Source organism: Drosophila rhopaloa, unplaced genomic scaffold (genome assembly GCF_018152115.1).
Source record: "Drosophila rhopaloa isolate 14029-0021.01 unplaced genomic scaffold, ASM1815211v1 contig_115, whole genome shotgun sequence".
Taxonomy (NCBI): Eukaryota; Metazoa; Arthropoda; class Insecta; order Diptera; family Drosophilidae; genus Drosophila; species Drosophila rhopaloa.
The window spans coordinates 17,101,881-17,112,664 of NW_025334990.1; the positions used below are offsets into that span (position 1 = coordinate 17,101,881).

General features: G+C 44.5%; 4 protein-coding genes across 11 annotated transcripts in view; 1 reads left to right on the forward strand and 3 right to left on the reverse strand.

Moving 5' to 3' along the window:
* Positions 1-6,352, reverse strand: part of LOC108048860 (myosin light chain kinase, smooth muscle) — a 46,814-nt gene extending 40,462 nt beyond the window's left edge. For 5 of the 8 annotated variants that reach the window (XR_006417792.1, XM_044461970.1, XM_044461967.1 and 2 more), the window contains exons 1-6: positions 5,800-6,352; positions 4,419-4,596; positions 2,048-2,339; positions 1,112-1,596; positions 603-694; positions 36-248 (exon numbers count right to left, since the gene is read on the reverse strand). Coding sequence is in view for 7 of the 8 variants with exons in the window: in XM_044461970.1 (XP_044317905.1) it covers positions 36-248; positions 603-694; positions 1,112-1,596; positions 2,048-2,339; positions 4,419-4,596; positions 5,800-5,830 (1,291 nt within the window). In the remaining variant the exon portion in view is untranslated. Of the gene's footprint in view, positions 1-35; positions 249-602; positions 695-1,111; positions 1,597-2,047; positions 2,340-2,450; positions 2,712-4,015; positions 4,113-4,418; positions 4,597-5,799 lie in introns of those variants that run through there. The other 3 variants (XM_044461977.1, XM_044461969.1, XM_044461968.1) reach the window with 3 other exon arrangements.
* Positions 6,353-6,527: 175 nt separating this feature from the next.
* LOC108048869 (palmitoyltransferase ZDHHC3) lies at positions 6,528-8,225 on the reverse strand. The gene is made up of 4 exons (XM_017129805.1): positions 7,797-8,225; positions 7,278-7,499; positions 7,003-7,215; positions 6,528-6,934 (listed from the first exon to the last, which is right to left on the reverse strand). Exons 1-4 carry the CDS (start codon positions 8,085-8,087, stop codon positions 6,776-6,778), a joined length of 885 nt encoding a protein of 294 aa, XP_016985294.1. The 5' UTR covers positions 8,088-8,225; the 3' UTR covers positions 6,528-6,775.
* A 78-nt stretch (positions 8,226-8,303) lies between these two features.
* On the reverse strand, positions 8,304-9,487 carry LOC108048871 (peroxisomal membrane protein 11B). Its single transcript, XM_017129807.2, has 2 exons — positions 9,028-9,487; positions 8,304-8,974 (listed from the first exon to the last, which is right to left on the reverse strand). The coding sequence occupies exons 1-2, from the start codon at positions 9,203-9,205 to the stop codon at positions 8,421-8,423; spliced, it is 732 nt and encodes a 243-aa protein (XP_016985296.1). The 5' UTR covers positions 9,206-9,487; the 3' UTR covers positions 8,304-8,420.
* Positions 9,488-9,560: 73 nt separating this feature from the next.
* On the forward strand, positions 9,561-10,698 carry LOC108048872 (transmembrane protein 208). Its single transcript, XM_017129809.1, has 4 exons — positions 9,561-9,690; positions 9,756-9,911; positions 9,974-10,110; positions 10,168-10,698. The coding sequence occupies exons 1-4, from the start codon at positions 9,685-9,687 to the stop codon at positions 10,391-10,393; spliced, it is 525 nt and encodes a 174-aa protein (XP_016985298.1). The 5' UTR covers positions 9,561-9,684; the 3' UTR covers positions 10,394-10,698.
* Positions 10,699-10,784: the final 86 nt, after the last annotated feature.

Here is a 10,784-nt window from a genome sequence, read left to right on the forward strand (position 1 = left end):
AATAATGGTCTACTAAGGATTTCTATTCCACTCACTATCCATGGCAACGGAACACGATGAGACGCCCACGCTGCCGTCGAAACTGGTCACCACGCACTTCCATTCTCCAGCATCGCAGCACTCCGAGGGCTTCACCTCGATCATATAGACGCCCAGGCCGTCCTCGATCAGTTTGTACCGCTCGCCGGTCTCGACGCGTCCATTCGCATTGTACCAGCAGACGCTTTTGGGCCACGGCGGTACCACCACTGCGGGAATGGGAATTGGGGGACAGAGCGGTGAGATCATGTAAACAATTTACTCAAGCGCTGATATCTGCCTTCGCATTCTTTGTTTTTTCCTCTCTCTGGCGCGCAATTAGCGGTTTTGTTTTGCTCGCCACTTGCCGCAAATGTTGATGACCCACCTCAACATCCGAGGCATTTCCCAACCGTGCGATCGAGTTCAAGTTTCTAGAGCACGATCTAAAAACAACAAGCGCCGCCGGCGAGAATTGGACCAAATGTCGCAATCGCGTCCGAGTGCCCGAGAGAAGATAAACAAAAATACGTTGGCCCGGTGCCAGCAGGAGATCTCTTCTCTTTGGGATTCCGAGTGCTCACCTTGACAGCCGAGAATGATGGTCTCCCCGATGAGCAGGCTCATGTCCCGCAGTTCGTTCGTGAATATCGGAGGCGGCGCATTGCTCGCCACGCTGCGGAAAGATAAGAACATACGTAAGATACGAGATCCCAGACTGTGACACCTTGCGGGGATTTCCCACAAAAATACGTTATTGTCATAAAATTAATTGTAATATCTGCTCTAGCTTTAGGCCAATAAAGCTTCTAATATTCAAATGCATTAGAGAAAAATTAGGTAATTGTGTTTTCTTTGTAATACATTAAAACAAAATAAATCGATTTTTGATTTTTAATGTTAGATGTTAAAAACGTTTTTTCACGTTTATTATTATAGACGGTAGCATCATGTCTTATACACAACAAAAAAGGTTGATAAGATATGAAGACCTTTCTTGTCATTCCTTATCAATTCATTAAGTTTATATCAGTAATAGTGTAATTTGGATTATTTTTAAATACGCCCGATAAACACCATAAGAGAGACTCACCTGTCCGCCGGTTTAAGAGATCCCTCGCGACTCCCGCGTCCCACCACATGCACCTTGGAGCTGGAGTAAGTGACGCCCATGCAGTTGCGCGCCTCGCAGGTGTACGTTCCCAGCGAAGTGGGGTCGTCTGCGTTGGCAGTGAGGGCGAACATGTCGCCGGCCTTGATCTCCTTGGAGTCCTTGAACCAGCGCAGATGGGGCGTGGGCACGCCCACCACCTTGCACTCCAGAGAGACTGTGCCCTGCTCCGTGAGCACCGCCCGCAGCTCCTCCACAAACTCCGGGGTCTTGTAGGCCTTCGGCACCAGCACATTGAGCGTTCCCAGGCAGGAGTTGCGTCCACCAAAGTTCTCCGCCATAAGCATCCACTGGCCGCCGTCATCCAGGGTCACAGGACTCACCTCCAGATAGTGGAAGGTGCCCTCATTGACTTCTGTGATGCGGTCGCTCGCACACACCCTTCGGTCGTTTCTGTACCAGGTGAGCTAGATAAGAGAGAGATTAATTTGTAATTACAAATATTAATTTTATATTATAGATAGATAGATCGATACCAATATCTCTCAGAGCTTTACAAAGTTGATAGAAAAAAAAAGCCATGAACACGTACCATATAACACAGGCATAAACTATATCTTCAAACAAATTCCAACAAACTAAATAATTTAGTTTTTACCCAAATAAATTAAATAGATTGTCTTATTTAATGGCCAACAAATATTGTTGCTAAAAACCATTTAACAATATTTATATAACTTGAATATTTATTTTAAATTTTAAGACGTAACTAAAGATTTCTAAATAAAACTAAAGATAAGTGAATTAGTTCTTCTTTTTTTTTAATATTTTTGAATAAATGTAGACTCTTTTTTGAGCTGTTTGATAAATTATTAGTTAAAAAGGGAATTAATTTTTTAAAAATGAACTTATAATCACCTTAAGATCTGTGGAACTACGAATTTCGGTTAGAAGGCGTGTCCGGGTGCCCACTTTGACGGAGAGGTCGAGCAGGCGGCGCAGGAACACAGGCGGATCGTCGCCCGTGGATCTGTCCTCCACGATGAGCTCCACGTGCCTGCGCACCACATCCTGGCTCTTCGTCCTGGCGAACAGAGTGTAGTGGCCGGCGTCCTCCCGCTGCACATGCTCCACGGCCAGCTGAACGGCATTGCTGGTGGCCGTGATGCGGAAGCGGTCGGAGTTCTCGATGGGAATCTCATTTCGGGACCTGGAACCAAAATGGGATTAGGAGCCACCCAAAAGAGTGGAATAGGGCATATAGTGAGTTTTAAAGGAGGCACTTTATACGAGATCACAATTATTGGGGACAATAGATCACCTTTTCCTGTAGACCGATGAGGCCGAGGAGAGTGTGCCGTTGATTTTCTTGTGCTCGTTGCACTGGCAGCATTTGGAACATCCGTTGCCCATGGCGTAGACTATGATTTAAAACCGGAACTACGATCGGTTGCAGTTAAAAGCAAAAATACGTTTCGGTTACTGGATTTTTACCGTATATACTATAATTTCCAATTTAAGCCCCACGGAATGTTAAACTCATTTCATTATCGATGTTTCCAATTGTTTGAATAGTGTTAGCCTGTGCAATATATTATATTAAAGGGAAAGATGGTTTAATGTTGCAACCAGATTTTTATATACGCTATTCGATCAATTATCTGACAGCTATAAGATATTTTCCCAAAATGTTGTAATATAGCCATCCAAAGACAAACTGAGTTTGACTTTTGCATTACTTTTAGAAACATTGAAGATATGAAACAAGTCGTAGTTTCTAAGATATAAAGTCATTCGAAATGTAATACGTTAAAATAGTCCATCTGAGGTCGTATAATGAAATATTTTTTCATTTATAAAAGGAAATGCAATGACAACTAATGACTTTCCTGGTGAAACTGATCAAAGATATATAAACTTTTCATTGTAAAGTTAACTTCTAGTGTATAGAAATCCAAAATATCGGCACTTAATTTGGAGTTAATAAAACGTTTAACTCAAATGCACGTGCAAACATTTACCAAAACATTTAAGGCAAAATAGTCATATATTTATGTGGCATAATTATTGCTTAATAAACAGACGCAAACAAACACCTCAAACACGACCGCACGAAAACAATAATAAAAATTTTCTGAAAGCGAAAATGTACTAAAATATTTTTGAATCGAAGCAAGTGTTTATAAATAAATGGTTGAACTTGCTTTGCTATTAATTGTATTTCGCATTCGGACACTTCACTAGGCACAAACCGCGGACTGCAATAATTTAAACGCTAGCTAGACAAGAACGCGTTTGCCAATTTATTTTTGGGCTGCGTGTTTTTTCTTTTTTTTTATGTTCAGCGCTAATAACTTGTTGTTTCGCTGTCGTTTTTCCGAGACCGAGAATTTTCGAATTGTTTCTTGTTTCCTTTGTGTATCAGTTGTTGTTTTATTGGGGCCCAGCATCGGTTTATTTATTTATCTGTTGCTCTCGCGGATATTGCCAAACATCTGACCGAACCGATCGCACTCTCTACCTAGATTCCTCTTTGTTTTTCCGCCAGGCGCATTATGTAATTTTCGATTTCGTTTGAGAAAAACTATTTTCAACACTTTTAGGGCATTAAATGGAAACGTTTTTGACGCACACCGCCGAAATTCCGTTGGCTGCCCCAAGACAACCCCCAAAAGTTCGAAAGTTCCGCGGACGCGATGCCCAGCGATTTGTTAATGTGGCTATAATTAGACTTTCGTTACAGATCTCGGCCAGCAATCCCACTGTCAGGTGCTGTTCCCTGTTTTTGAACCATGTCCCGAAGGAATTCCACAGGCAAACTGATTGATTTCGATATGGAGGTGATTTATTAAGTATCCGCCGCGTGCACCCCCAAATTCCACGCACCAGTACGTATACGCAGTGGTGTGTATATATAGAACTCTCGTATAGCACTGCTATTCTTTATGTCCGCCCGCTGGGCAACGGATATGTTAATGCGCCGATCGTCAAAGTGGAACTGGCCGCTCAAGAGCCTCGGGCCCACAGCGAAAGATCAGAGAAAATCAGAGGAACCTAGAGATGTACACCCGTACTCTTTGGCGGCGCAGTCGCCGGTGGATGTGACGGTGTCCGCTCTCGGTCCGCTCAATTGAGCAAATCCGTCGCCGTGAAGGAGAAGTCATATGCTAATGCGCAAATTTTAGCATTATGCACAGCAGACCGGGCGGAGCAAGGACGGTGATTCACACGCCGAGTGCACAGGTAAGCGAAGGAAAATAGATTTTTCGTCGACAGATTTATGACTTACCACTCGAATTTGAAGGGCAGCAGTTCCGGCTCATCCTCCTCGGCGCAGTCGATCTTCACGAATAACGTGGCGCGTTCGTTTGGGATGCAGCGGATCAAGGAACTGGAGTTCTCGCTGAACGTGATGCGGGGCGGTTGGCGCTGGCCCGCTTCGAATCCTCCGTCCCGACCAGGAGGCTCTGCAAAGTGGGTATAGCAGTGCGTCAATTATAAGCATGACTAATCGCTATCTAAGTTTCGATGGCTGAGGAAGCCGCCCGCCGAACAAATTATCATAAATATTTGCGAAATGTCAAGAATTGCCCCGTAGCCACGGGCAGACATAAACACACATAGTTATGCCGGCAACAAAGGAAGAGTCGCAAATTTAAAGTGAATTCGCCTTTAGGATACCCTAAACCAAGTGCACTTCATAAATATAAACACAAAACATTTCCGATTAAAAATTTCTCCAAAAAAAAATTGGTAGACGAAAAAGTACTAAAATTATGTTTAAAGTTAAATAATAAAATGTCTTTAAATGAATACACCTTTATTGGTGTTTTGAATTTTTTAAATTTTAAAGATAATTAATTTATTTGTTGAATTTATGGGCTTATAAAGTTACGGCATTTTCAAATTTTTAGTACGAAATGTTGCAAAGTTTCTAGAGAATATTTATTAGAACTTAAAAACTTTCAAAAATAGTTAGTTTAATCAGAAAAGAAAGAAAAAAATGTTTCTACATATAACAAATAAAGTCTAGATAAGAAAATTATAGTTTTAATAAAGCCGATTTTTATTTACTGTAAACAATAGTCTCTTATTACGCGCAGTTATAAAAAGTTTCTCTTAAAAGATTAATTATTATGTTTAACGTGTGAATACAAAAACACAAATCAATTCTTTGAATAATAAGGCTTGTGTTTACACTATAAAAGTCGTTTGTCCCGTGCACATCGCCATACCCTGCCCAAACATCGAGTATTCGGAATATTCACTAAAAATAGTTCCAAATATTATTCATACGCGCCGACGAGCACTATTTGTGAGCATGTCGAATCTTTCTGCATGGGGAGCCGTAATCAAATGTGATTCGTAAATAGTATTTCGGCAGTTGGGAACGACTCGGTCCTCGCCGGGATGCGGACACAATAATGACACTCGACCAGCGCATATTCCAACGTAAAATTATGAAAATTTCCCATACTCGATTCAAAATTACGTAACCGCACTGTGGCCGTGCAATGGCAAAGAAGAGGAAAACGGAGACGGAGCCCGTGGCAGGCCATAAAAATACACACAAATAGCCACGAAGTACTCTGTTCGGGACCGGGAACGGGAACACTGGCAAGAAAAGGGGAGAAATTCTTTCCCGGCGCCGGGGCACTTAAGATGCTTACCCGCGGCATTGTCTGCTGGCGATCTTTCCATGCTCAGGTCTCACTATATAATTAGCCGAAACAGGGCCACTTTGGCATGGGACTTTCAGGACTTGCTGGCTAGGATTAGGGCGCAGTATTGTCGGGTGGGTATTAACCGAAAGCGATTTCTTTTTATTTATATTTAGAACGCGCCGCACACAAACGACGGTAAAAATTTGAATTTTTCCGTTTCCGATTCACTGAAATGAAATTTTCCGCTGGTAATTACGCGTATTCGTCGGGCACAATGGATCGGAAAATGTGTAATTAGGATATATTCACATTTTTGGCCTGTGGCATTATTTGAAACTGTGCTGGTGCAGCTGATATACACGTATTCCTCTTCCAATTCCAATTTGAAATCCACCAGACACTCGCACACACTCACACTCACGTTTGGGAACACAGAGATGTTCTATCTTTCTATATATAAACAATATGTACAACACAGCATCGACGTTCGAATGGCGCACACCACGTCCAGCAGACACCTCCTGGATCTCCGATCGTTTTTCTCAGACTGAACTCAACTAAACAGAACTGAGCAGACAGATCAGCAGCAGCCTCGCCTGTCCATGTCGGATGTCGGATAATTTTGGCTGCCCCGAGAACGAGCAAGCTCTCCTGAAGATGATCAGAGGTGCCGCGCATGTCTTCTGGTTCGGAGACTCTCAATCGAGGGAAAATAGAAAAATGTACACAAGGCATTTAGTAGGGCTCTCAGGTAAGTACACATATCCACCTAGCTAAGGCAATGAATGTTTAATCCCTTTGCTTAGGCCTAAACACACACATACAATTTATAGTAAATATAGTTGACAATTGATCGAAAAATAGCAATTGCCAAATAAAAAATTGCACTCAGCGGTGCAACAAGTGGCGGCTACTTGTTGCCCTTGTACGTTAGTCGGTTAGTATTGTTCGATTAAGCTAGTCCGTGCTCCAAATTCCTCTCTCAGACCGAGTAGAAGTGCGAGTTGAACCTTGTGCGGCACGAGGGTTCCGTGAACGGCGAAAACCAGGCCAGCGAGAAGCGTCCGAAAACCGACTGGATGCTCTTGAGGCGTGATTTCTTGGCCCAGCGGGCTTCCTCCTTCTTCAGCTGCTCAATGCCCTGTTGGAGAGAGAGATGGGAGAAAGTTATCCGGATAATCCCAAACAGAGAAAGAGAAAGGCACCCACCGTCTGATCGTTGAGAATAGCCGTCAGCTGAGTTGCCAGCATGATGATGGTGAATATGCCGAACATAAGGCCCTCGAAGGTGAGAAAGAGCAGCAGGAAAATAGTGGCCGGCGGTGAGTACGGCGAGCAGGTGCGCCAGTCGTTTTTCACGCACTCCGCGAACTGGGTGAGCACTAAGAAGAGTGTGTGCACGGAGATCGAAGCTATATAGAACTGCGAAAAGGAAGAAAGAGCAGTTAACTGGCAGGTCGACATGGTAAGAGTGCTGCACTTACGGTGAAGAGCACAAAGTACTTCTGGTTGCTTTCGCCCACGCAGTTGTTGACCCACGGACAGTGGTGGTCCATCTTGCGGATGCACCGCTGGCAAACGGAGCAGTGATGGGCTCTCTCCGGTTTAATACTGCAGCACTTTGGGCACTTGTAGAACATTTGACCCTCGCGGTAGCCCATCTGTTCGATCATCTCCTTGGTGGCGTTTCCCCGTGGTACAGCGCCCTATTTACAAATGAAAAGATTATATTCAGAATAAGCTCTATTCACTAATAAGGAAGTTAACAAATTAACTGTCGTTTAATCATTAATCATTAATATTAGTCAATAAAATACTACAAGTTCAAAATATACATAGTTAATCTGGCTGACATATGTATGTTTGTTACTAATACTGTGTGTTTTTTTGGATCATTGTTTTCCAATATTCATAATAAGTCATTTTTACCTCCTACATAAATAAGGTAAAATAAAAGTACGGGGACCTAGATACCCCACAAGCTGTGCCCGTAACCCACTCACCGGATCCGAGAGCATTGTACGAATGTGCGAGGCAAAGGCGAGAAAGGCTAGCGCCTGGAATATAATCATGTTGATGGTGCTAAAGACCGTGTAGTTGCTGGGCAGGAGGATCAGCCGCATAACCACGAACTCGGCGAAGAGGATAAGCAGCCACGTCATGACCACGCAGACGATTCCACAGATGTCCTTGACGCACCAAGCCTTGTTCCCGCAACATCGGTTGTGCTGGTCGACGCCGCCGAATCCTCCGCCTCCGCCATTGTGCGACAGCGCTGAGTAGGAGTAGTTCATAGTGTCCGGAGCCCACGCACTGGTGACGCATCGGCCTTGTCAATTCGGTGATAATGCGCTCGGACTGCGGACCATTGGCCAAAATGCGTTTGATAAAAGACAAGCGAAACAAAATACAGAGCCGCGGTAATGCGCCATTCACAGCGCGCCTGGTGGCGTCAGCTGTTAGTCATTCGCCCCGTGGCGCCATCATGGGGGAGGATTAGTAAGGCGGTGTTTCATAAAATCGTTCGTTTATCTTTCAACTTAATCCGACCACAACTACTAATACAATACAACAATTAAAATACAAGGAATAGGAGCCCCTATCTACGAGGTTTCCAATATCAGGTGTTATGCGGGCGTTAGCTTGGCCTTGGGTTCTAGTAGAGCCCACAGACCGGCCAGCGATGAAATTGCCCCCAGGAGTCCTATTGTCCGGGGCGTGAGACTTGTATAGCCCAGAGCCGTGAGGGGTATGAAGAAGTCGCACACATTCTTCACCGTGTCCACAACAATGTCCTTGTGTCCCTGCATCAGGACGTAGGACTGGAGAGCGAGGCGTTTGAAGTCCTCCGGCGAGTTGATGCTCGTTGGGATGCGGCATCGCGAGATTCCGCCCTTGGAGCCAGATCGATGCAGGTCCAGTACCCTTAGGATCTCGTAGAAATCGCGGCAGAGGTTCATGATGATCGAAAAGAGCCAGTATTTGTTGGCGATGCTGGACCAGCGCTTAGCGTTTACCGCCGTTAGTCCTGTCCTGGCGAGCCAAAGAAAATGGTCGGCAAAGAGAAACAACGACTGCGACAGCTTGCTCAGGGTGAGCGTAACCCGAATGGTAAGATCCGGATAGTGGATGGTCTTCAGGGTGCCGTAGAACACATCGACACATTTGCCAAAACGGAGCACTGGAATTAGGAGGGATAAGCTGTGAAGTTAATCACTGAAGAAGGTTAATTACGCTTCCGGAAGGTGCTCAGGATGTATTCGATCGTCTTGAAGTTATCCACCAGCGCAGGACTGGAGTTGGCGGACTCCAAGGAGTCCCACATCGCCCGCGAGGCATACTGAATAAGCCGGGCGATCTTGTCCCGGCCGCCAGCCTGATTGTTCAACTGCACCAGACGATCCATATTCATGTTGTGACCACAGAGCAGCAATATCAAAATTAAGCAAGATCCAAAATCCAAAGGTCGAAAGTTTGGCTGGGGGTATCAGCTGTTGGGCGTTTCGCTGTGATTGGCAGCGCTTTCCTTTCTGAAAATGCGGGCTGCATGGGCGTGGGTGGAAACATGGTTGTGGGATTCTATGTATTTTAAATTACATTTCTTTTAAGAACGAAAGACATTCTGCGAATGTAAAGTGCATACAAGTTTATAAATAAAGCAATTTTACAAAAATTATTAACATTTTCATTTATGAAAGCTACAAGAACCAATATTAATTCCCTTCTTTCTCTACTCCCCTGCCAAAAAACGACAAGTTCGCGTTTTCCAATACTATACGCCTACCAGAAATCAGTTCTTCAACACTATTGTCTTATTGAAAATTTGTCGCCACGTAAAAAGTGGTCTGATATTACTTTTTAAATTCCTGACACACATTTAGCAATTTCACCATGGCAGTAAGAAAACCTAGTACAAGGACTAAGCTTTCCAGGATTTCATTAAATTATTTCTCTACTTGCAGCCCCAACAAAAGGGCAAACAGGGCACGAAAGGCGCCAAGCAAATCGTGGAGGAAAACAAGACGACACTGGCCTTCTACCGGAACATGGCTATTGGATGCGCTGCGCCCGCTCTGCTTCTCAGTTTCCTGGTCTTTGAAGTTACAAAAACCTCGGTGGTAAGGTAACGGCAGAGTACTCATTCGGTTCATTTTCTTACGAACTTATTTTTCTCCTGTAGTTTATGCACATCCTGGCAGTGCTGATTCTTGGCAGCTCCTACCAGTTTATGGCCTTCATGTCACGGGCGAAATACTCGGAGAGCGGGGCTCTTGTGGACTCCGGCAACGATCTTAACATGGAGGGCGGAATTGCGGAGTAAGAACCCCCAAGAAATTCCCCAGTCACTTTGCTTACACAAGAATTTCCCTATAGAAATGTCAAGGACCTGATTATCCTCACATCTGGCACTTTGCTGCTGGCCCTCATCTCCAACTACTTTTGGCTGGTGCTGCTCCTAGCTCCCGTCCGCGCTGGCTGGATGCTCTGGGGCACAGTCATCCAACCCTGGCTCTCACAGCGAAATGCTCAGGAGGAGAACCCCGAGGTGGACGAGAAAAAGCAGAAAAAGATGGAGCGGAAGATGCGACGCATGAGATAGGAGCCACCTCAAGAGGTGCTCTAGTCGTTAAGGGGTTCCTGGTTCCAATGAGATTCTATGCTTAGTTGTGTGTGCGTTTCCAAATTGTTAAATGTTCAGCAAATTAAACTGCTCGAGACAAAAGACAATCCACGGGTTTAGTTTAGTCAAAGCATTTGTGCGGTTTAATTGCGGTGAATTTTCCAAGACGACAGGCTTTGCGAGGGAAATTGCATTTCCCCAAGGGCGCCGCCGCCGAGTTTTTGTGCATTGTAAATATATTCGTGTAATTGTTTATAAATAAATGTGCTTCAGTGCAGCAGGAACTAGTGCAGTGTCCGTTTCTCTTCGAGATGCTGGCAAAGGGAGAGTGGGAATCAAATCATAAGCAGTAGAAGGGTGATCAAAATAA

Excerpts from the sequence above, each read along its gene's own strand:
- LOC108048869 (XM_017129805.1), bottom strand. The coding sequence starts at position 8,087 with ATGAACTACTCCTACTCAGCGCTGTCGCACAATGGCGGAGGCGGAGGA. Across the intron at positions 7,500-7,796 it reads GTACAATGCTCTCGGATCCG|GGCGCTGTACCACGGGGAAA; the intron begins GTGAGTGGGTTA and ends ATTTGTAAATAG. Across the intron at positions 6,935-7,002 it reads CTATTCTCAACGATCAGACG|GGCATTGAGCAGCTGAAGAA; the intron begins GTGGGTGCCTTT and ends TCTCTCCAACAG.
- LOC108048871 (XM_017129807.2), bottom strand. The coding sequence starts at position 9,205 with ATGAATATGGATCGTCTGGTGCAGTTGAACAATCAGGCTGGCGGCCGG. Across the intron at positions 8,975-9,027 it reads CCTGAGCACCTTCCGGAAGC|TGCTCCGTTTTGGCAAATGT; the intron begins GTAATTAACCTT and ends TCCTAATTCCAG.
- LOC108048872 (XM_017129809.1), top strand. Across the intron at positions 9,912-9,973 it reads AAGTTACAAAAACCTCGGTG|TTTATGCACATCCTGGCAGT; the intron begins GTAAGGTAACGG and ends TTTCTCCTGTAG. Across the intron at positions 10,111-10,167 it reads ATGGAGGGCGGAATTGCGGA|AAATGTCAAGGACCTGATTA; the intron begins GTAAGAACCCCC and ends ATTTCCCTATAG.